The following is a 21910-nucleotide window of genomic DNA, read 5'->3' on the forward strand; positions in this document are numbered from 1 at the left end:
TGCATCTTATCAAACAATAATACCAGATAACTCAGCTGATGATGGTGAAGAGGAAAAATCGAAATCAGGGAATATATTTTTAAAAACTTTTTTTCTGAAACTTAAAAGTTTATTTTCTCCATCAGATAGTGTATTTTCTAAACAGAGATGGTAGGCCATAATAATATTCATGAATTTAGCAGTAACTATTCAATTTAATTAAAAAACCTTTGCTATTCAATAAATTTAAGTTATCTTGGCTATTTAAGAAGATTTTTGGAGAAATAATTCTTTTTTAATCCATTTTTCCTTGGGGGGAGGGGTACTTNTGTAACGCACAAACACTTCTTCAAATTAAAAAAATATGAATTTGTTATTGGTCTACGACATGATGATAAACTTGAGAAAGTTTACAAAATATTCCGGGAACCATGGAAAGATCTTAGACAGGTATGAAATGTCGTCGTTCTAACATAAATATGGTTGGCTCCCACTTTTTACGTCTATTACATCTTAAACTTATATTCTAATTTTTCTTATAGTTTCTTCATAACATTTATTTTAAAGATGTATTTTGATCATCATGTAGATTATATCCAGAATTTACCCTGCTAAAGATTGATCGACTTTTGAGAAACAAATAAGATCACTTATGGTGATCGTTTTTAAAATTACAAAGAAATTGAAATCTTTGTAACAAACTCTGATTTTCTAATACCTATATTTTTTCCACCTGATGGTGTAAACCTTTGATATTTCAAACATGGATTTTTTCATCTAACAGAATTCATAGTTTGAAATATCTAAGGTCTACGGCATTTGATTACAAAGATATAGAGATTAGAAAATCCTAGTTTGTGACGAAGACTCAATTCCTTTCTAGTTCAGCGTTTAATAACTTTTCACTAATCATTAATATATTTCTTCGCTAGAAATTAAAAGTAAAATAGTTTTTACAATCAGAGAAATGGTGATTCTGGTTTTTTATAACAGTGATTTTTCAAGTTTTATTTCATAATATTTTCAGCCCCCCCCCCCCTCCCCGCCAGAACAAGTTATTGTAAAGCAACGAACAAAATTCTATGAAATGTTTATAACAAATAATGCGAGTTTTTTTATTTTGTCTCTAATTTTGTTGTATAGGTTCTAGATTCTTCTGCAGGTTTCAGCTCCGTGGACTCCCAGCAGAACCTGGCCTTAAACGCTCTCTTGGTGGAGTTCACAAAACTCAGGAGAAGGTTCGAGATCGTGGAGAAATCTTATTTCAATCTTCAAAATCAGGTTAGTTTAGAGGGACTGTAAATTCATGGGACCCTCTGTTTATTGAGTGACACTTCTGATTCACAACGGTAAGCTTTAAACCTTTGTCCAATCAAACAAGAACTAATGAAATAAAGAGATATTCTTACTACTTACTATTTTCATTTGTAGTTTCTTTTTGAAAGTTTTTTTCGGCCCTTTTCTGCAAAGAAACTTGAAGGAATTGTCAAAATCTAGCACGGAATGAATCGGACATGCAACACTTAGGATTAAGAGCCACTCGAGTGTACACACTCTTTTTTTTTTACACATTTTATATTTTTTTAACAATGTTTTGTTTATTATTCGTTTACAGTTGCATTTCAGTTGGTCTTTACTTTACTTATTCGTTACATTAGAATTTAAAAAAAGAGTTTAGAATTTTGCTCGATATTAACTCTATTAACCCTATCACGCTGAGTTTTTTCTTTAGAAATTGAAAATGACTTACACCAATTCTTTCCTTTTTCAACTTACTTTGTAAAAAAAAACTGTTGCCAACATTTGTTTCGAAATAGTCAAAAAATATAAATCTACAGATCTAATTCTTATTTTTTGAAAAGCCCTTGACAAATGGGTGATAACATGTGTCAAAGGTAAAAATAACTATTTTTCAACCTTTTTTTGCGACGAATTTTTAAAACTTTTTTTTAAAAACCTAACTCGCACCCTTCCATTAAAGTTAGAGGTCTTATATGTATCTCAACCATAGATAAATAAATAAACATAGATAGCTTATGTACGCAAAATCACCAAGAATTGTACAGTCCGCGAACTCATACTTCTAGGGGTCAAAGTGTACTTTAATGATAAGCGGGGTGGTTTGGTGTTTTAACGGATTTCATAATTATTAAACCACTCAGGAGTGAATTTTATTTTGAGAATATCAAATTATTTCACTGAGCAATATATCATATTGACGAGAATTGAAGAAGGCCATGAGAAAGACTAAACTAACTTAAATTTCTTTTTACAGAAATCATGTACACCACAAGTACTCAATGACATAAGAACAGCCAATGTTCACAACCGACCTAGTTAATCTATATAATAGGAATATCTTTAAAACATCTCTGTACATTTATATCTTTAAAGAGGAAAAATGTCGTCTTATGCGCAATCTATCTTTATCTATGATCTCAACTCTAAGGGCAAAATCATGGGGGGTGGAAAATGAGTTGTATGGATTAGACCATAATATATTATATCAAATATAAGAATTATTATCAAAATATTTTATTTTAACAAGTATTAAACTCACTAATGAGCACTTTATGTCAATACTAAATAAATAATAACGATAATTTTATGAACATTGTGTATAGTATAAACATGCCTAGGATCAGATGTATGTAGTACTAATAACTAAAGTTTATATGTACATACAACGCACATATAGTTAAGACCACCTACACTATACAGGCAGTTATTATAAAAACAAAGCAGATTCACACCAGTTTCTGTCTTCGGCCCTAAAAAAAATCATAAAAATTTTCAAATAAAAAAAAGAAATAGATGTTAGAAATATACCTCTACCCAACAAACAGAAATATGAATTTGACTCAACATTTGCTCTCCGGTACTCAAGCGTAAATCAACTGTTGCTCTCCAGTAATCGAGTTTAAGTCTACTTTTACTCTACAGTTTTCAACTTTTGCTCTCCCTAAAGTTCGACTCAACTTTTGCTCTCCAGTACTCTAGTTTAACTCAACTTTTGCTCTACAGTACTCTAGTTTAACTTAAATTTTACCCTCCATTACTCTAGTTTAACTCAACTTTTGCTCTACAGTACTCGAGTTTAAAATAACTTTTTCTCTCCATTACGCGGGTTTCACTTAACTTTTGCTCTACAGTACTCGAGTTTAACTTAACTTTTGCTATCCAGTACTATAGTTTAACTCAACTTTTGCTCTCCATTACTCTAGTTTATTTCAACTTTTGCCCAACAGTACTCGAGTTTAACTTAACTTTTGCCCTCCAGTATAATGGAGTTTAACTCGAAAGTTTCAAAGTTTTGCTCTCCTTTTCTCGAGTTTAACTTAACTTTTGCTCTCCAGTACTCTAGTTTAACTCATCTTTTGCTCTCCATTACTCTAGTTTAACTCAACTTTTTCTCTACAGTACTCGAGTTTAAATCAAATTTTGCTCTCCAGTATACTAGAGTTTAACTCGAAAGTTTCAAAGTTTCCCTTTTCCCTTATCTCATATTAGCTGACGACATTTCTCAACTTTCTCTGTTGCTTACTCAAACAAACTAACGAGAAAACTCTTGTCAGGGTACTTTAATAAAGAGAACGCATGGTAAGGACGCAAAATGATGACGTACAAAATGAGGGAACATTGCTAAGAAATCACTTTTAACAACGCACATACAAACACCAAAGTTACCCACAAATGATATGAGATAGTAAAGACGACCTGAAAATTTTAAGATATAACAATCTTAAAGTTAAATTTAATGGCTTATTTAATGACAGGGCAGGGAAAAATGAGTATAAGAAATAATGAATATAAGGAATAATGAATGTAAGGAATAATGAATATAAGGAATAATGAATGTTAGGAATAATGAATGTTAGGAATAATGAATTTAAGGAATAATTAATATAAGGAATAATTAATATAAGGAATAATGAATGTAAGGAATAATGAATATAAGGAATAATGAATGTTAGGAATAATGAATTTAAGGAATAATGAATACAAGGAATAATGAATGTAAGGTATAATGAATATAAGAAATAATGAATATAAGAAATAATGAATGTTAGGAATAATGAATTTAAGGAACAATGAATATAAGGAATAATGAATATAAGGTATAATGAATATAAGAAATAATGAATACAAGGAATAATGAATAAAAGGAATAACGAATATAAGGAATAATGAATATAAGGAATAATGAATTTAAGGAAAAATGAATATAAGGAATAATGAATATAAGGAATAATGAATATAATGAATAATGAATATAAGGAATAATAAATATAAGGAAGCAGAAAGTATGAATTCCGTCTCAAAAGTCTTATTCTTGTTGGGCAACCTTGTAAATACACCACATATAAAGGGATTATCTACCAGATTATTTACCTGTATGAAAAGGAACCGTGTTGGTACAGTGTATACTTTCCCTTTAAACTCAACTTTTAGCTCCGTTCTAGCATCAGTACTGGAAACCAGGACTAGAATAGGAAACCAGGATTAGAATAGGAAACCACGACTAGAATAGGAAACCACGACTAGAATAGGAAACCACGACTAGAATAGGAAACCACGACTAGAAAAGGTAATCAGGACTAACATAGGAAACCAGGATTGGAATAAGAAACCAAGATTAGAATAGGAAACCAGATTTAGAAGAGGAAACCAGGATTAGAATAGGAAACCACGACTAGAATAGGAAACCAGGATTAGAATAGGAAACCAGGATTAGAATAGGAAACCACGACTAGAAAAGGAAACCAAGACTAACATAGGAAACCAGGATTGGAATAGGAACCCATCCTTAGAACAGGAAACCAGGATTAGAAGAGGAAACCAGGACTAGAATAGGAAACCAGGATTAGAATAGGAAACCAGGATTGGAATAGGAAACCAGGATTAGAATAGGAAACCAGGATTAGAAGAGGAAACCAGGATTAGAATAGAAAACCAGGATTAGAATAGGAAACCAAGATTAGAATAGGAAACCAGTATCAGAACTGGAAACCACGACTAGAATAGGAAACCAGGATTAGAATAGGAAACTAGTATTAGAATAGGAAGCCCATTTACACTAGAAACAAAAAAATAATAAAAAATATTTGACCTGTTTCTTGTTTTCCTGGTATCTGAACGGCTTTGGTAAACTCTAATTTTTCCGGGATACGGGATACAAAACTAGACCAACCCTCGGGACGTTTTCGTTTTGAAACCTTGGTCTTGGTATTCGTTCCTTTTTTCGTTCCCTTTGTCGTTCCTTTAGTCGTTACTTTAGTCGTTCCTTTAGTCGTTAATTTGTCAGTGGCTTGTTTTTTAGTCGTAGATTTCTTGGGAACCTTCTTCTTAGGTTTTTCCTTTTTATCTTTTTTGACAGATTTTTTCTTGGTTTTTACTTTTACAGATGTTTTCTTGGGAAACTTTTTCGTTATTGTTGTTGTTGTGTTTTTATCTTGATTAAACTTATTTTTCATAAGTGACAATAAACCTTTATACTTCTCTTTCAGATTCGATGAAATGGATAAAGTGTTATTTCTGGAGACTTGGTTTGCTTGACTTTTTATTGGAATTTTTCTGTTAGATTGATAAGTTCTTGATTTTGCCTGTTGTATCTTACTTTTATACATATCTTGAACATTTTTAGCTATTGTGGAATTGGGTGAAAAATGAAAGGTATGATTGTGTGGGGTAGGAAACCCTTTTTTTCTGTTTTTAAACGCAGACTTGAATTTTTCAACTAAAGAGGGTTGATTTGATTTAGCTTTCTCAGATGCTATAGATTTCGTGGATGCTGTAGATTTCGTGGATTCTGCAGATTTCGTGGATGCTGCAGATTTTCTGGTTGCTACAGATTTTTGGGATGAAATAGGTTTTTTGTATTCAAGGACTTTTTTCAGTTTTGATTTCACCTCTGGGCTGAGATAGAAAATTTTAGTTTCTGTTGAATTCGATGATTTAGCTGAATATTTTAGACCTCCTTCCATGGCTGACTTAGTCAGAGATTTTTCTGAGTTTGGAACAGACTTTTGCTCTTTTTTTGATTTGGTTTTTGATCTGAGAAGCGGTGAGAGGAGAGGGTTCAGAGGGTAGAGGGGACCAACAGGGTAGAACGTGTCGTAGTAAGCAAAATCATAAAACCAAGGAACTGAAAAATATTTTAGAAATGATAAAAATATTAAAATAGGGTTGGTGCCCTCTTTCTACCAGGCAATGATAATAAAAATTGGAACAGAGGACGCACACATTCAAAGCAATTTGTCCAGGAGGAGGCACCCAGGCCTCACTTTTATATCATTGAAACTTAAATCGGATCAAAAATGTGGATGCCATTTTCTGGGTTAAAAAATTTTTCATTCTGATAATTTCTCCATTGTTTTAAAGCAAGAAATGCATTTTTTAATGAAGTTTTAAAAACAAAAACATGAATATCTAAACCATTCTTGTTTAAAGAACAGTCTTGTTTAAAGTACAGTCCTGTTTAAAGTACAGTCCTGTTTAAAGTACAGTCCTGTTTAAAAGTTAAAAAATTCAGATTTATAACCTGCAATGAAAGGATCAAAGTAAGCCCCGTATAGAGGTGGAATCCCAAATCCCGGTCTGTATCTGAAAAATCACTATTAATTTATTTTTTATCCAATTTTTTAAGTCACAGAAAGTTTATTTTGTTCCAGATTTTTTAAACCATAAAACCTTTGGTATTATTTGTAAGAACGTGTACATCTTTATAAGTTTTTGCCACAAAATTTTCTCATCCCTATATCTATGCAACCTAATGGTTTAAACCTTCAAGCCAAACTTAGACTATTAAATCTAACAAAATTTATAGTTTGAAATATCAAAGGTCTACAGCATCGGGTTGCAGAGATAAAGAGAAGAGAAAATCAGAGCTTGTTTTAAGAACTCAATTCTTTTTAATTATTCTTTCTTTTGAAGTTTGTTGTGTTGTCGTGTACCGAGGGTGAGTAGTAGTTGTAGCTGTTGTTGTTGTGGTTGATGTTGTTGTGGTTGGTGTTGTTGGTGGATTAATCAGCGGTTGAAGAAGTTCAAGAAGAAGTGGAATTAAAAACAAAATGTCCACCAATTCAGTTCCTGAAATTATTATTTACAACAAAAAATTCTGAATAAAAATCTAAAATCAAAATTTACTTAATGCTTAGAAATGACATTTTTTAATGAGTTCATAGCTGACTGATATATGATTTTGTGTCTACATTTATTCCAAACTCAAGTACCTGGTCCCTGACTGTTTGTTGTTGACAACCCTGCGGTAGAGAAAATAAAATCTGTAGTTACAACAAAAGTAGGTTCTGTAGCGGTTGTGGTTGTTATAAATGATGCTGAAGTGGTGGTTAAAACAACAGGGGTCGTTACAGCTCCACTAAATAAATCGTTTAAAGGAAGTGTAGATGCTATTTTAAGTGGCCCTCTAGTTAAAAATGTCCAATTCACAATGGTACCTCAAAAATATGATTATATCCCTGAATTTTAATATGAAAGTTGGTCATTTTGAATCGTGGTTTTAAAATAAACTTGACTTGCGAATTATGAAGCAGAATCAAAAAAGGCCATCACAGAATTCGCCACTATGCAAGATAGAGAAACGACGAGTTATCTTCCTCATTGTTGCACAGATAAAGGGGTAAAGTGATCGCATGCAACTCTCTCATTGGGAGGTTTACTTTAAATTACGTATTTAAGGTGTTTTACAACGTTAGCAATAAATGCTCTAATCTCAACTTAACAATGAAGTTATTATATAACTGAGCTACTTGTAAAACTCATCTACCTTTAAAGCACCAAAGCGTAAAAAGAACAAATGTGAAACTTTGTTTCTGAGCAAAACTCTTTAGAACAAAAAATACTGGTTTTCGGAATAAAGGAATTTTTATTTTCTAATCTACATTCCAAACTATAAATAGAAATTGCGTGGCGGTAACATCTATCTTTCTATCTATCTCATTATCCAATTAGAGATAAATCCTTAAATCGGCACTGAATGGAAATATTTACTTCTACTGAAACATTAGTGCACCATCATTATAACATCGTAGTTTGTAGCGAAAATTCAATTCCTTTGTGCAGGATCTATAATATTTAAGAAAATAGGCTCTAGATATAAAAATGTGTTACAAATAAATACCTGGTTGGAGCCCCAGTGGTTGATTCAATGCCTGAAAATATTATAAAAATTCTCTTTTTGTTTTACAAAAACATGCATGGTCAATTTTGATAAGTTATTGTTACAATATAACACGGTGTGGTGGGTCGGCTCATGGGTTTAACAAAGTATAATTTCTTCGTTCGTTCAGCAAATCAGATTAGATTTTTTTCTCGTTTTTGTTACCTGTGGTTTCAGTTTGGGCATGTACATCATGTACAGTTAGGAGGATGATTAGAACTGTACAGTACAGCATATATCTAAATACGACTGTACACAGTACAGTTAAGAAGAAAAATATAACTGTACAATACTGCATATATATAAATACAAACTGTACAGGAGGGCTAAATAGAATTATGCAGTTCTGCATATACCTAAATACACACTGTACAGTAGTACTGTACTACATATGTCTAAATACCATCTGTACAGGAGAGATAAATAGAACTGTACTGTACTGCATATATCTAAATACATCCTGTACAGTTAGAAGGATAATTAGAACTATACTGTACTGCATATATCTAAATACAAACTGTAAAGTTGAAGGATAATTAAAATTATAGTATACTGAATATACAAACTGTACAGTTATATGGATAATTAAAACTGTACTGTACTGCATATATCTAAATACAAACTGTTCACAGTACAGTTAAGAAGAAAAGTATAACTGCACTATACTGCTTACATCTAAATATAAACTGCACAGGAGGGATAAATAGAATTATGCAATACTGCATATACCTAAATACAAAATGTACAGTTAAAAGGATAAATAAAGCTGTACGGTACTACATATTGTAAGCATAGAGAGAGGCTTGCTTGTAAATAAACTGTAGTCAATGGATAGCAGTGGGACGAATGGTAAGGCTCCTTGTGTATAACTGATGAACCACGGCTTGAACTACGAGGGAGGAGGAAATAGGATCGGCCTGGGCTAAAACCGAAATAGAGTTAGTAATCACAAAGAATCGAAAGGAGGAAGATTAACCTGTTGAATGAGGCGGAAGAAAGGCGGAGAGTCTGCCAGAGAGCTTCCGCTTTCTTCAATTCATTAGTATCAACCATCATTTGTTCTTTTTTTTATGTTGTAAACATATTTTTTCCTATACTCTAGACTTTCTCACATCAGTTTCAAGCTTTACATTTCCTTTATTTTCGACCACTCTTAAATGGTAACAATATATCTAAATACAAACTGTACAGGAGGAATAAATATAATTGTACTGTAATGCATATATCTAAAAACAAACTGTACAGGAGGAATAAATATAACTGTACTGTAATGCATATATCTAAAAACAAACTGTACTAGAGGGATAATTAGAACTGTACTGTAATGCATATATCTAAAAACAAACTGTACTAGAGGGATAATTAGAACTGTACTGTAATGCATATATCAAAACACAAAATGTAGAATTTTTGAGATGCAGTAACGGTAGTACTGCGAATCATTGATGGCACTCTTGTATTTTATTGAAAGGTCACTTTACTACAAATATTTTTATTCTAATGTGTGTATTATATCTATACCTAATATAATTCATAATAGAACATATCCTGTAATATGACATTGGAGACTGGAAATCCACTATTCTGTAATAATTAAACAGGAACAGTTTTCAGAGTGACCTTCTATAATCATCTATCTACAGATCTATTTGATAATTCTACCTATCTATTTGATAATCTATCTATCTATTTGATAATCTATCTATCTATTTGATGATCTACCTATCTATTTGATAATCTATCTATCTATCTATCTATCCATCTATCCATCTATATATCTATCTATCTATCTATCTATCTATCTATCTATCTATCTATCTATCTATCTATCTATCTATCTATCTATCAATATATCTAACTATCTAATTACATATCTATTAATCGATTTTTTTTTATTTCATCTGATCATATATCCAATTCTTCAGTCATTATAGTCCTGTTTAAAATGTTAAAAAACGAGCCCAGTTCTTAACTCTTATTATTGTTTACAATGTTAATATGTAGTTCCTATAAGCTGTCCTTACACGTGACACTACAAAATAAAAACTTACACTCTCACTAAAAACTCGAGTTCAATCGAAGTTCCGGGGCCGACTTTTTGGCAGCACGATCAGATTGTACAATGTACATGTACAGTACACTTACAGATTATGGACGGCAAAACAGGACGGTACACCAAACGACACATCCCTTTCTAGGGAAATGAATGCACTATCGACAAAAATACTGATGACTTTGTTTTTGAAAGTTTTTTTTATACATAAATTAGATCTCATTGCCCCAAAAATGAAATAAAATAAAAGTACTCACAAATTAATTCTCAAACTTCTACAATTTCAATAGAATCATAATTGTTTGATTTACAAACCGGAAACAAATAAAAAAACAACGAAGGTTAATATCTACATATAAATTATTGATAATTAAACTAAAATTTTTACGGATTAAAATTTAATGCATAATAATCCCGATATTCTAAAAATTTTATTTTACGTAATAAATTATAATTTTGTTTTCAAAATCTGCAGAATTCTTAGTACATTTTTGAAGCTGTAATCTGCGTTTTTTATTGCAAAATTTAAAAAGAGTTTATAATAATACAGGTATAACCACAAAGAATGATACTTCATAGACAAATGTACAAAATTCATCTAGTCTAGTATTTATATTAAAGGGACCGTAGACGTATTAATATTAAAGGGACCGTAGACGTATTTATAGTAAAGGGACCGTAGACGTATTAAGATTAAAGGGACCGTAAACTTATTTATATTAAAGGGACCGTAGAAGTATTTATATTAAAGGGACCGAAGACGTATTTATATTAAAGGGACCGTGGACATATTTATATTAAAGGGACCGTAGACGTATTTATATTAAGGGGACTGTAGACATATTATATTAAAGGGACCGTAGACGTATTTTGAAATCCTTTGTTTGTGCTGAAATAACGAATATTTCTGAAAATTGATGATTGGAAGATCATTTAAAGATTATATGTATTTTTTAAATAGAAAAATTGCGATAATATAATCATCATTACTTAGAGGAAGGTCTGTTACAGCTTTAAATTGTACATCTGTAGCTCTTTAAATGCAAGCAGCAAAGGTATTTTCAAATACGTTGACAGTCCCTTTAGTGCACTGAATTAATTAATTGATTTAGATTTAGAATTCCTTAAAATCCGCAAACCTCTCTCATTTCAGGTGAAAAGTCTTGAAACACAAAACCGGTTCCTTGTTCACCAGATATCACAGGTATTAAAACCGGGTTTTTTTATATTGCAAAAATTATCAAAACAATAATTGCCTCATTTTCTAAAATATAAACAAGTTCTTTTTTAGTTCAAATCTTCAGTGGGACAAATACAAAATGATATTAGAACTTTGTCCTCAAACCAGCCATCACCAACCTCGCAACCTTCACCATCTAGCTCTCGTCCTACAATTCCTAGTTCCCAACCTCCTTCAACTAGCTCTCGACCTCCAGTTGATAGCTCCCAGCCTCCACAAACAAATCCAAAACCTCCATCGTCTAGCTCGGATCAAAATGAAAATTTTAAAACTAGGAAAATATTTTTTAACTAATTTTTAAACAAAAAATTATGTTTATAAAAATTATTACAGCATAATTAGATTCAGGGTTTAATCCCTCTTGTAATAAATCTTTATTTCTGGATTCTGTTGATAAATAGTTTTTTTGTACCAAGGTAAAATAAAAAAAATTAAAAAACAACAAAATATTGATGATTTTTTCTTCTGCAAAACTGAGATTTATTCCTAACGGAGTGTCAACGAAAATTAAAGTTACAATCCCTTTAGTACAAGTATAGAAAAGGAAAATGGCTACCTGAACCTTTCATCAGTTAGCGAAAATCAAAATTAAAGGAACATTACATATTATCCTGCTGAAAATAGAGATACGATGCTCGCGGATGCAGCCTTTCTCTATAAAAGCCAAGACGAGCTAAGCAATTTATGCGGCCATCTTTTCTAGGGTATTGGGACATTTCATAGACAGGACCTTTCATAAATAGGACATTCCATCATAGTCAAGACATTTCTTAGATAGGACATTCCATAGACAGAACATTCCATAGACGGACATTTCATAGATAGGACATTTTATAGACAGGACATTTCATAGATAGGACATTCCATCATAGTCAAGACAATTCTTAGATAGGACATTCCATAGACAGAACTTTCCTTAGACGGACATTCCATAGACAGGACATTCCATAGATAGGAAATTCCATGGACAGGACATTTTTCATAGAACGAACATTTCATAGATAAGAGTAGAAGATTTATAGAAAATATTTCATATTTATCTATATAAATACTTCGATTGTCTGTTTGTTTGTATCCAATAAACGCAAAAATGGTCGAACCGATCGGGCCCATATTTTTTTATGGGAACTCACATAACCCCAGGAAAGGTTTATGAATGATCGAATTATAAAGAATTTGCCTCAAACAAAATCTGAATTTTAAAAATTTGGAAATCCACGAAATTGCAAAATTTTTGTTTGTTTTTGTTTTACAATGGATACAAAGAGAAAATGTTCACAATTGAAATAGAAGACGGGCGCGAAGCGTCCTAAAAGCCTGGTACTTCTTAAAAATGGAAGTGTTGCCTATCTATGAAAATTTCACTCTGTCTAGCTATGAAATGTCCCAACACCTTTTCTACGCTATTATTTATCAGATTCTGATCTAAATTTGTTTTAACAATTGGGTCAGTGATAAAAAATAAGTATTTATAATTTCAAAAAATATTTATCATTTAGATTGTTCAACTTAGAAAACCAATTGGAATCTTCAAATTCTCTATTTTGGAGAAATATTTTGGAATTTAGTAAGTTTATTATTATTATTTTCATAACTATTATTATTATTATTCTAAATTAGTATTAGAATGTTGTTCTTATTACTATGAAATTAATAATGTCTTTATTATTATTATCATTCATATGATAAACATTATTATTATAATGCATTATGATTTCTTTCTATATATCTATCTATCTATCTATATATCTATCTATCTATCTATCTATCTATCTATCTATCTATCTATCTATCTATCTATCTATCTATCTATCTATCTATCTATATATAAATCTGATGACTAGGATGTCCGACTGCTAGGACCGGAAGTGGATTACCTAGCGTAGTTTGTGATTTAAAAACTAGGAACTTAAATATTTCTAGAAATCATTGAAGTGATAATAGGAAAATGTTGATCTTACCAAGCTATTGATGCAAAAAGATATTTTGTCAGGGGGCCAAGGGCAAAAATTGTAATAGTTTTATAAAATTTATCTTTAAGTCTACGATATAAAGGAAGTTTTGTGAATAGCAAGCTTGAAATAAAAGCAATAGAGTGAACCATCGATATTTTAACTTTTGATTTTAACATTTACAAGATTTTTTTGTTTATCGTTTAAATTTTTCACTGATTTCATTTTTGGTTAAATTATATCTTTTAAAATTAAAAAGTATGTTTTTTCATAAGATTCTTTTAGACGATAGAAAAACAGTTTTAAAATTCTGACGTGCAACCAAGCACGTTTGCTTTTCTCCCTTTTAGTGTAAAAAGGTGGTATGAGGTAGCAAACTCATCCAACTAACGTCTTCTTTATGTTGAGATTACATAATACAACAGTAAATATTCTGATTTAAGATTGGAAAAAGCAGAGAAGAAATTAGAAAATGATAAGAATCTACCTGAGAAAGGTACATTTGCTCTAGTTATAAGCTATATGATCTTTAAGATTCATGCTCAACTGGGTTCATTTAGTTTTAATCAGTATGAAATGGCTGAATTTTCATAAATGATATAAAAGGTTGACATTTTTTTAGGGCAAAATTGTAAAACTTTGATGGTCCATCAGAGTTGGCACATAATATTTGGAACCGATTGGTTTAGCTCTTTTAACGGGCTAAACAGACAAGCAAATATCATGTATGTTTGTCTAGATGTAGGGGAACGAGTAGCTAAACAGACAAGCAAATATCATGTATGTTTGTCTAGATGTAGGGGAACGAGTAGCTAAACAGACAAGCAAATATCATGTATGTTTGTCTAGATGTAGGGGAACGAGTAGCTACATCTGCTGATGGGATTGATGCCAATACAATTGATGTTCTACAAAATGGTAAAAAAAAAGATGAATTCAGATCTAAAAGATGTTAAGAAGAAAAACAACCTTATAACTTTTAATGGAATTGAATTAAATCAAAACAGTGTAAAAGTTACATGTTTAACCGTTGCTATGAAAGTTTTTGGCTTCTATGCTGATTTTAATTACAGTGGGCACCAGAAAATTACAGTGGGAACCAGAAAATTACAGTTAGGACCAGAAAATTACAGTGGGAACCAGAAAATTACAGTGGGAACCAGAAAATTACATTGGGAACCAGAAAATTACAGTGGGAACCAGAAAATTACAGTTGGAACCATAAAATTACAGTGGGAACCATAAAATTACAGTGCGAACCAGAAAACTGAAGAATGATTGTCGTCCTCGATCCTTCTTATTAATGAAAAGCTTTGTTTAGGATTTGAAAATAATTGATATATTTCTGAAAGTATTCAGGGTACATATTAAAACAAAATTTAAGACCAACAAATTTTGATTTTCTTAAAGAAATCATTCACATTACTTTTTCTGGATACCTTTGTAGTTCTGATGAAATAGGAATCAGATCATTATGAATTTATTTCTAGCTGTTCATAAAAAGTCTTTTAAATCAAAAGATCCTTAGATTTAGGTGGGCCTAAAGTCATTAAATCGTATACACGAATATTGAATTAAAAAATTAAATCTCTACCATTCTCAAGGCAATTTGTGATAAAATAAAAAAGGGTTTATTTCCTTTTTTAATTTCTTAAAACTTTCAGGAGCAGCAGATGCATTCTGTGCCAATACTCCTGCATTTTCTACAAGGAAAATCAATCAATCAATTGAACATTTTATAAGTGGACACGTTTGGGGGGGAAACTTGTGGGAAATTACTACCATCACAAATCTATATAAATTGGCTGTTGGCAATTCAAAAATGAAAAGAAATCATTTTAAAAGATTAATTTTTGAATGAATTGATTCAGAAAATCTCGAATTATGTACCGGGAAACTATGTTTGAGAAAGGGAAGATGTTTTCTTTAGAGCAGGGAGATTTCCAGGTAAATTATAGAGTAGGGAGATTTCCAGGTAAATTATAGAGCAGGGAGATTTCCAGGTAAATTATAGAGCAGGCCAAGACGAGCTAAGCAATTTATGCGGCCATCTTTTCTAGGGTATTGGGACATTTCATAGACAGGACCTTTCATAAATAGGACATTCCATCATAGTCAAGACATTTCTTAGATAGGACATTCCATAGACAGAACATTCCATAGACGGACATTTCATAGATAGGACATTTTNAGGGAGATTTCCAAGTAAATTATAGAGCAGGGAGATTTCCAGGTAAATTATAGAACAGGGAGATTTCCAGGTAAATTATAGAACAGGGAGATTTCAAGGTAAATTATAGAGTAGGGAGATTTCCAGGTAAATCATAGAGCAGGGAGATTTCCAGGTAAATCATAGAGCAGGGAGGTTTCCAGGTAAATTATAGAGCACAGAGATTTCCAAGTAAATTATAGAACAGGGAGGTTTCCAGGTAAATTATAGAGCAGAGAGATTTCCAGATAAATTATAGAGCATTTTTGTTTTTCAGAAACAGAACATTTATAAAATTTTTACATTTTAATGTTTTTTAATCATTAAATGCATGTGTTAGGTGCCTAAGTCTGGATTTTACAATTTTCAAGTTTTCTACGAAACAGATTTATGTGGAAGCTTAAGCTTATGCGGACCAACAACAGTTTTACTTAGGTAAAGATTCTCAAGAAAAAATATCAAATTATTTTTTCCTTTTGATTCTGGTTTGAGTTATTTTATTTATCGTCTATTTCATTGATTAGACAATTCACAGCATTTCGCTGCGACAATTGAAAAAAGTTACTCACGAATATTTCGACGCCATAGACAAGAAACAATTTGTAAAATTCCAAAAAGAAAAGAATTAAATTCATTAGAAAGCTGGTTTTTCGTTTTCTAGATAATCGTCATTAGATTATCACTTCAAAATACAGTGAGACTCATGAAACTGTGGAATGGGAAGACGACATTAAAGCAATCTTATGTGTATTTGATGTTGTTATAAAACAATCAGGTTTACTAGTTGTTTGAAAACTAATTTGTTAAGTTAAGTAAAATAGGTCTGTGTGTCCTGTACTATTGCTGTGTTTCATGTTCATTGAACTATTTAAAATCGAAATTCAAGCCTAACAGTCGTAATCATATTACATGGTTTTATTGGTCTTACTGTACGTTGACAGTTCTTTATAATATAAGCAAGGATAAAAAACCTATTTAGAAAAAATGGCAAAGTAGAGAAAAGAATGTCCCGAAGCTTGGGTTCAGATTCAAGACAAGATTTAGATTTTGTTGCGGCATCCTTCCTTCTAGACTGTTCCAGGTTAATATTATAGATTTTGTTGCAATATCCTTTCTTCTAGACTGTTCCAGGTCAATATTATAGATTTTGTTGCAATATCCTTTCTTCTAGACTGTTCCAGGTCAATATTATAGATTTTGTAACGGCATCGTTCCTTCTAGACTGTTCCAGGTCAATATTATAGATTTTGTTGCAAAATCCTTTCTTCTAGACTGTTCCAGGTCAATATTATAGATTTTGTTGCAATATCCTTTCTTCTAAACTGTTCCAGGTCAATATTATAGATTTTGTAACGGCATCGTTCCTTCTAGACTGTTCCAGGTCAATATTATAGATTTTGTAACAGCATTGTTCCTTCTTGACTGTTCCAGGTCAATATTATAGATTTTGTTGCAATATCCTTTCTTCTAGACTGTTCCAGGTCAATATTGTAGGTTTTGTTGCAACATCCTTCCTTTCAGACTGTTCCAAGTTAATATTGTAGATTTTGTTGCAACATCCTTCCTTTCAGACTGTTCCAGTCAATATTATAGATTTTGTGGCAACATCCTTCCTTTCAGACTGTTCCAGTCAATATTATAGATTTTGTGGCAACATCCTTCCTTTCAGACTGTTCCAAGTCAATATTATAGATTTTGTTGCAACATCCTTCCTTTCAGACTGTTCCAGTCAATATTATAGATTTTGTGGCAACATCCTTCCTTTCAGACTGTTCCAGTCAATATTATAGATTTTGTGGCAACATCCTTCCTTTCAGACTGTTCCAAATTAATATTGTAGATTTTGTTGCAACATCCTTCCTTTCAGACTGTTCCAAGTCAATATTGTAGATTATGTTTACTGGGTCACTATGACAAAGAATATAATCAAAATGTGTGCATCAGTATTGTCTTTTGTAAGCATTAATATAAATCAATAAGTTGAGGATGCATGCGCAAACAACATAAAGGTGCATAGTGTTATATCTATGAATAATTGTATCTAAAAACCTTTAAGTAAATAGGTTTTTGCCATCAGTTTCTTTCAGGGTCAAAATTTGGACAAACTGTGAACATTTGCTTTTCTTACACTTGCCAAATTTTGACTCGGATAAAAAATGTATGCCAAAAACAAACCGGAAATGATTCATGAACGAACGTGTTATAAAGTACGCAAAATTTACCAGAATAAAGGATTGAGATCATGGAATTTCAAAACTTCAAACTTGAACAAGATTTTCCTTGAGCTGTTAAAAGGCTCTAAACTACACTATTCGATCAGTGGCCGAATTTAAAGGATTTGAGCGGCGGTTTCAATTTAAGCCGCGGCTTAAATATGGTTGGACTTGGTTCCACTTAAAATTGTATCAAATGTTTTAAGATTTAAGTCGGCGCTTAATTTAAACTGGGTTTTGGCAGATTTAAACCGCGGTTCAAATTCTTTAAATTCCATCTCAGAATTATTAAATAGATATCAAAAATGTTCAAAATCGTCAATTTTGGTCTAAAATTGAGGCTCTAGCTACCACTGCTGGTTTTTCTGGGACAAGCTGTGTGATATCATTAAATTTGATTATATCGACAAATCCTGACTCAAAAGACCGGTGTCTATATAAACCAGGCCCATAGCTAGGGGGCATATCCTGTCTTATAAATGATAGGGTTTTTAATCATTTCTTTGTATTTGAGAAACTTTACCCTTCTTCTATCAGATTAATAATTTTAATAGACTATTTTAAAGCAAAAAGTAACAATTTTATGGGGACAAATTTAAATTATACATAAAATATAATATATAAATATAGCCAGGTTTAGGAAAAGCTGTCAATTTTTTTGGTCAACATTTGAAAAATTCCTAGCTACGAGCCTGAAATAAACAAATTGTATGAATTAATTATTTTGACTTTAATAATAATATTTCAGGAATGACAGGATGGACCTGTATCTGGAGGATTATTTTGGCGAGGGTCTAAAAAATGTCATGTTTTGTGGATATTATGTTGGATCATAACCACATTACATGCAAATTATGCGTTATGAATATACTTAGTTTTTTAGTGTCGTTAGGCCTTGACTTTTGGTTTTACTTCATATTTACATTTTAAGGCTTCAAAAACTTCTGTGCATTTTCGGTCAATAGATTTTCGCATAAGCTAGCGTGTACTGTGAATTTTTTATCTCTACTTTTATGTTAATAAATTCATTTAGACATTTCTTTTTTTTAACTGACGTATTTTAGATTATCATAATAATTGTTATTATTATTATCATTATTATTATGATTATTATTATAATTATTATCATTATTGTTATTGTAATTATAATTATTATTATTATTATTATTATTATTATTATTATTATCATTATTTTTGTTTAGTCTATGGCTGGATGTTCTTGTATCCTCTCCAAAACATGATGAGAAAACTCCGATCCACACTACAGTTATCAGATCTGGGTGTTCAGGAGTAGTTTCAAACCCTACTAGTCCTACTACAGTTCAAATACATTTTATACTTATTTATTTACTTCAGTTAACAGAATACAAATAACTTATAATAAAGCTCTTCGCTCAAATATAAATAATAGTATATTACTAGCCAAACGGCTGGACCAAATTTACATAGGCTACAAAAAATATAATTATTTTTTCAAAAATTATTTTATTTTTCTTAAATGATTTTTTTTTCAAAAATAATTTAATTTTAATTCAAGTGCTTCTAAAATTTACTGGGCAACGCCGCACTTCAGCTAGTAAATTATGATTTCTGGATTTTGTATCAAATTTATCTTTTACTGTATCGCGGTGAACATGTAGTAAATGCCCTACTCCAACAAATACTTTTAGATCAGTATCAATCCAGGTATAACTTTCTTTTTTTTTAAATGCAGAATTTTGATAATTCTAACTTTTCAATATTTTTCACCATCAAAAACTTAAACCAAGCTTCCAAAATTCATTCTTTAAACCAAACACTTGAATCAAAAATTTATTATTAATCCTGTAATTGTTTTAAAGTTTATCACTGATGAGAGTTCAATATTAGTTTACTAACCTTCTTGCGGATTTTGGATTTGGCGTTTTTTCTTTAGCCAGAGGCCGAATTTAAAGAATTTGAGCCGCAGCTTAAGATTAAGCCGCAGCTCAAATATGGTTGGTTCCACTTATAATTGTATTTAACTTTTCAAGATTTAAGCCGGCGCTCAATTGAAACCGGTTTTTGGAGGATTTGAGACGCGGCTTAAATTCATTAAATTCGGACACAGGCGTTACAGTCTCAGGACAATATAAACCAGTCAAATCTTCTTAATGAGATTGTAAAGAAGCAGGAAAGTATATCCAAGACAGATTTTTGCAGACAAGATATTTGTTCCGCAGATAACTGAAACTTTTATTTAAGCTCTGCAATTGTGCTCTCCAATTCAGAAATCCTGGGGTCCAGGATTTTACATCTTTCATTTAATTCTGGTACAGTGATAAGCAGAAAACTCTGGAACAGTAAAACGACTTTGAGAATCAAGTTTTCATATTAAAAAGTTTAATAACCATGAACCACAGCAATTGTGCAGTGTAAACAGACCCATTTCACAAAATAACTGATTTTATAAGTGCCTGATAAAACTATTTGCTTAGAAAAGCCATCAAATACACTTCAGTATTGCTATAATGTCGTCTTCCTATTCCATTGTTTTCTGGTTATCACTGTACTTAACAACTTTCTCAGTCGCATCTTCAAGACTGAACATAGATCATAAACTTTAGTTATTATCGAGACCGCTTCTTATGAATAACTTCAATTTTACTCCTAAAAGGCTGATAAATCAAGATATTATTGTAGCTGGAGAAAAAGCAGAGTGCACCCCCCCCCCCGTCCCCTCCCTTCAAAAGAATAAGTCTGGGCTAGATTTATTTAGAATTTCTAAAAATGTGGTGAATACATATGTTTTTAAAGCATTAATAAGGAAAAAAGAAAAGAAAAGAGGGGCATTGCCCCCCCCACCCCAGCTGTCCCCTATATTCTAAAGAGTTAATAAGTAAGGGCTAGAAATTAAATCAAAATGGATTATAAACTTTGTTACTTTCAGGGCTTTTCAAGGCCCCCCCCCCCCCCTCCTTAAAATTTACAATTTTACCTCTTCAACCTTAAAACCAAAAGTATATTATTATTGTAAAGCTTGTAAAAGGATAAAAGGATAACTCAGTGTCGCCATTGAGGGGGGGGGCCTTGAACCCTCCCCCTTAATATATTTCCCCACTAGTTCATCCCCCCCTTATACCCTAGACTAATTGTAATCAGATTGCAGACCATTATTATCAAATTTTCCCAATTGAGAATAAAAATATAAATTTTTCTTTCAAATCTGGTTTATTTCAAACATTATAATTACCTTCTCTATCTTACACTTTAATATCAGGGGATGCATAATCATGTTCTGCCAGGATCTGTGTAGAGGTAACTGTTCTTGGCAAAAACAATGTGGGTTTAGCAGATTTCTTTAATTTCTCTTTGATTTGCTGTAAGAATGTTGGGTAAAATAACGGGAGTAGATAAAAGTTGGAATATTTTTCCAACAGCTCAAAGATTTCTTTTCTGCATAACAGTATGGATTCTCATATCAACATTGGAACCATTTGTTGTACATTTCTCCACAGTCACAGAGAAATGTCTCATGCTGATGTTCAATATTTACTGTCTACTGTTTGTTTACATACCCCGGATCTGTGTACACTGGATATATACAGATGCCGCAACCCATATTTTTCCTATGTACTGTATGTCACAACATGATCTATACCTATAGCACCGATTCCCTTCTGACCCTGATCTCTGTCCTTATTACAAAGACGACAGATTACACCCCCTCTGGTTGAAATTAAGGAGTATCGAATAGAAGTGAGATACAACTGACGTGGCCCGCCTTACCATATGATTAAACATGCTTTGCAGACGGTACTTCATTTGTATAAGAAATATTCAGAATAGGTTATTGTATACGCGGTAATTCTACATCAGAAATATATTTCTTACAAGATTTTAGCTATAGACTTTCAACTCAAGTGGAGCGTCTTAAAGGGACAGACAGACTATGTAAGGTGTAAGGTAGTTAAACTGAGTTAGCAGTGTTGTGGACAAATTCGTTAGGGTTTATTTGAGACATATAAAACGTTTAGCAACAGACTTTCAATTCAAGTGGCGCGTCTTACAGAAACTAGAGACGTAATTTCAAGTAACCTTCCATTTACGGAGCGGCATGTCCAGCT

General features: G+C 31.8%; 1 protein-coding gene across 1 annotated transcript; it reads left to right on the top strand.

Annotated features, from left to right (window-relative positions):
• Window positions 1-38: 38 nt before the first annotated feature.
• Window positions 39-18861, top strand: LOC111708252 (uncharacterized). Its single transcript, XM_023481573.1, has 15 exons — window positions 39-44; window positions 146-150; window positions 300-429; window positions 1123-1260; window positions 11365-11415; window positions 11503-11726; window positions 12951-13018; window positions 13296-13356; window positions 13847-13899; window positions 14253-14321; window positions 15068-15113; window positions 15275-15350; window positions 15953-16047; window positions 16592-16693; window positions 18574-18861. The coding sequence occupies exons 1-15, from the start codon at window positions 39-41 to the stop codon at window positions 18659-18661; spliced, it is 1212 nt and encodes a 403-aa protein (XP_023337341.1). The 3' UTR covers window positions 18662-18861.
• Window positions 18862-21910: the final 3049 nt, after the last annotated feature.

The sequence above is a fragment of the Eurytemora carolleeae genome, unplaced genomic scaffold (genome assembly GCF_000591075.1).
Source record: "Eurytemora carolleeae unplaced genomic scaffold, Eaff_2.0 scaffold842, whole genome shotgun sequence".
Classification (NCBI taxonomy): Eukaryota; Metazoa; Arthropoda; class Copepoda; order Calanoida; family Temoridae; genus Eurytemora; species Eurytemora carolleeae.